Source organism: Glycine max, chromosome 17 (genome assembly GCF_000004515.6).
Source record: "Glycine max cultivar Williams 82 chromosome 17, Glycine_max_v4.0, whole genome shotgun sequence".
Classification (NCBI taxonomy): Eukaryota; Viridiplantae; Streptophyta; class Magnoliopsida; order Fabales; family Fabaceae; genus Glycine; species Glycine max.
In genome coordinates, this window is record NC_038253.2 from 34,864,253 (window position 1) to 34,866,993 (window position 2,741).

Consider the following 2,741-nt stretch of genomic DNA (forward strand, 5'->3'; position numbering starts at 1 on the left):
TAGAATTTCATTAAAATCGCCTAGCAATAACCATGGCCCTGAAATTTGGTTTCATAAGTCACTCAAATAGTCCCATAAGAAATTGCGATTGGATGGAGTAGGAGAAGCATAGACAACTGAACAGTGCCAAACAACATTTCTTTTTTGTATGGAGAAAGAAATAGCTTGGTGAATGGAGTCAGTAAGAGAAACTGTGATATCATTAACATAGGAGAGAATCCAAATGCCACCAGAATGGCCATTAGCTTCCTGAAGAAATAAAGGCTTATAACCCAAATTCTCCCAAAAAGCTTCCACCTTCACGAACAAACCATGAGTCTCATACAAGAGAAAGAGAGAGGGATGGTGCTGAGAAATAACATCCCTAAGATGGCGCCTCGTACTTTGCCCTAAGGCCCCACGAATATTCCATGAAATGATTGAAAAATCACAGAATAAATCCATAAGAAAAGGCAATAAAAAGGAGAGGCCCATAAAGCTACAAGGGCTACGTTGCAGCGGGTTGACCCTCAAGAGGTGTCTCTAGAACCATATCATGTTGGCCCATATGCTCTTGTGAGTCAACTGCAATGATGTCCATATTTTGGGCAACTGGTTCCTCATCATTCAGAATGATAAATCTGTTTGGTGATAAAGCTTGCATAGGGACCGTCGATTTGATTCCATAGCCCGCATTATATATCACTTGTCTTGATGGGTGGTTGGAAGGGCCCACGTGTTCCCCATTGATTGGTTTGGGTTTATTGATAATAGTCTTCTCAATTATGATCTGCTTCCTTGGGTCTTGGCTGACTCTTGGGATTGTAACTGTATCCCTTCTTACTCTTTTATTCTTTTGTTTCCCATTGGATGATCTCTCCACTGTTGTTGGTGCAACATCTGTATGGGACCCACTTGCAGTATCATGAGCATTTAAAGTGATCGAATTAATCTTCTCTTTCTTCTCATTTAGAAGAGATTGGCGCTGATTTTTAGGATTCCCATCTTTATTCCCCTTGGCTTGATTCTTGTTGGTTTTATTACTAGGTTTGCGCTTAACTACGAGCCACTCCCCATGCAAAACATCCTTTTCATTATTGGCAACATCTTTGCCAGTAATTGCATTAACTTGCGCAACCGTCCCATTATTGCCACAATTATTTGCATGAGTAATTGACGCAGGAATTTTTGGGCCATTAAATTTCGTCGGAGCACTCAAATTCTTCTAATCATTTGCCGCCGTAAGATTGGAAACCATCATAGGAGTTTTGGCTGGTGTTGGACATTCCCTAGCCAAATGCCCATAGCATCCACATGAAGAACAAATTCTGTGCAAACCCTCATATTCTACCTTATACCAGTATCCCTTCAAACCAACCTTACCCACCACAGGTTTATTTAAATCAATCTGGACACAAATTCTTGCAAAATGTCCCCTTCTAACATCTAAGGTGTTTGAATCAACCTTGATAGGGGTACCAATAGCCCTAGCCAAAGCCAACAAAATATTCTCATCATAATAAATCAAATTCAAACTTGGAAAGCGAACCCATACCATAGTTTTATCAATCTTGGCCGTGGGTGAAATGAAGTCCGGCGTCCATGTTTGAATTGTTAGGTAATGATCAAAAATCATCCAGGGTCCTCCCTCAATCACCTTTTGCCTATCCTCAGTAGTATCAAACTTGACCATGTAGAAATGGTTGCCAATGTCAAGAATATCAAATCCTGCTACAAGTTTCCAAATGCGTGTCAAATGATCCTTCATCGCCTGGAAACCAATATTCTTCCCGAGCAATTTAACCACCAACGCATCCTGCCATGGGGCACATAAGCCATTGAAAATAGAATCATCAATATGAACAATAGGCTTCAAGGGATTATCATCCTCAAAGACTATTTTGGCCAATTTTTCCTTGATTAGGTCCACTTTTGGTCGCTGGGGTAGTGCTTCCCTATTTGCCATAGCCATTTCTTTAAAAGAGACTCGTGTTTGACCACTGCCACCACCATCTGGTGGCTCTTTGCCGGAGCCGCCATTGCCTATTATGTTCGCACAGAAAACAAAGTCCTTTGTCGGAGCCGCCATTAACATCACAATTACTTATAAGCAACCACTTTTAACCACATCTAAAGTATATTATATTTCAGAAAAAATAAAATAAAAATATAAAATGAGTAACTGAAAAAAAAATGTAGAGATGAAACATCTACATACAAACAACTAGTGAGATAGAAAAAATGGATATGCCTAATATATCATTATGTGGTGTAAGCTAGTGCATTAGTTTCCGATCCACATCCTTCATCTCTCACCAAGTTCATCATCATTTTATTGTTGTAAGAACTTTTCTTTTACCTATACCAAAGTGTCATGACCTTCATATACATTCATATTGGGAAAATTAGATACCACAATAGGACTATCCATCCAGCAAGCAAACAGGAATGGAATCAGAATCAATCACAATCATTGAGTTTCACACAGGGGTGCATTGTTTTCTTCTCATGTTAATAGAATTATCAAAGCCATAACTTTATAAAAAATAGGTAACAAATGGACTCATCTTGTCTTTTAAGAGGGAGCCCCACTATCTTCAAAAAGTGCATAACCTTGGAAAATAGCACTCACTAGTGATGTTGATCTACATGAATATTCAAGGCTAGCTTAATCGGCACTAATAGCCTGAAATTACACCGTAGGACTATCTTTATTAAAAGAGTTAGAATGCAATTATAAAGTCATCCTAATAAATGAAGAT

General features: G+C 38.9%; 1 protein-coding gene across 1 annotated transcript; it reads right to left on the reverse strand.

Moving 5' to 3' along the window:
• Window positions 1-487: 487 nt before the first annotated feature.
• On the reverse strand, window positions 488-2,068 carry LOC100791212 (uncharacterized). Its single transcript, XM_006601591.1, has 2 exons — window positions 1,331-2,068; window positions 488-1,204 (listed from the first exon to the last, which is right to left on the reverse strand). The coding sequence occupies exons 1-2, from the start codon at window positions 2,066-2,068 to the stop codon at window positions 488-490; spliced, it is 1,455 nt and encodes a 484-aa protein (XP_006601654.1).
• Between the last annotated feature and the right edge of the window lie 673 nt (window positions 2,069-2,741).

What these genes read in the sequence shown, in the direction of transcription:
- LOC100791212 (XM_006601591.1), bottom strand. Translation starts at nt 2,068, where the DNA reads ATGGCGGCTCCGACAAAGGACTTTGTTTTCTGTGCGAACATAATAGGC. An exon ending in TGAAGGGATACTGGTATAAG is followed by an intron (nt 1,205 to 1,330) that starts GTAGAATATGAG and finishes GCAAATGATTAG; the next exon opens with AAGAATTTGAGTGCTCCGAC.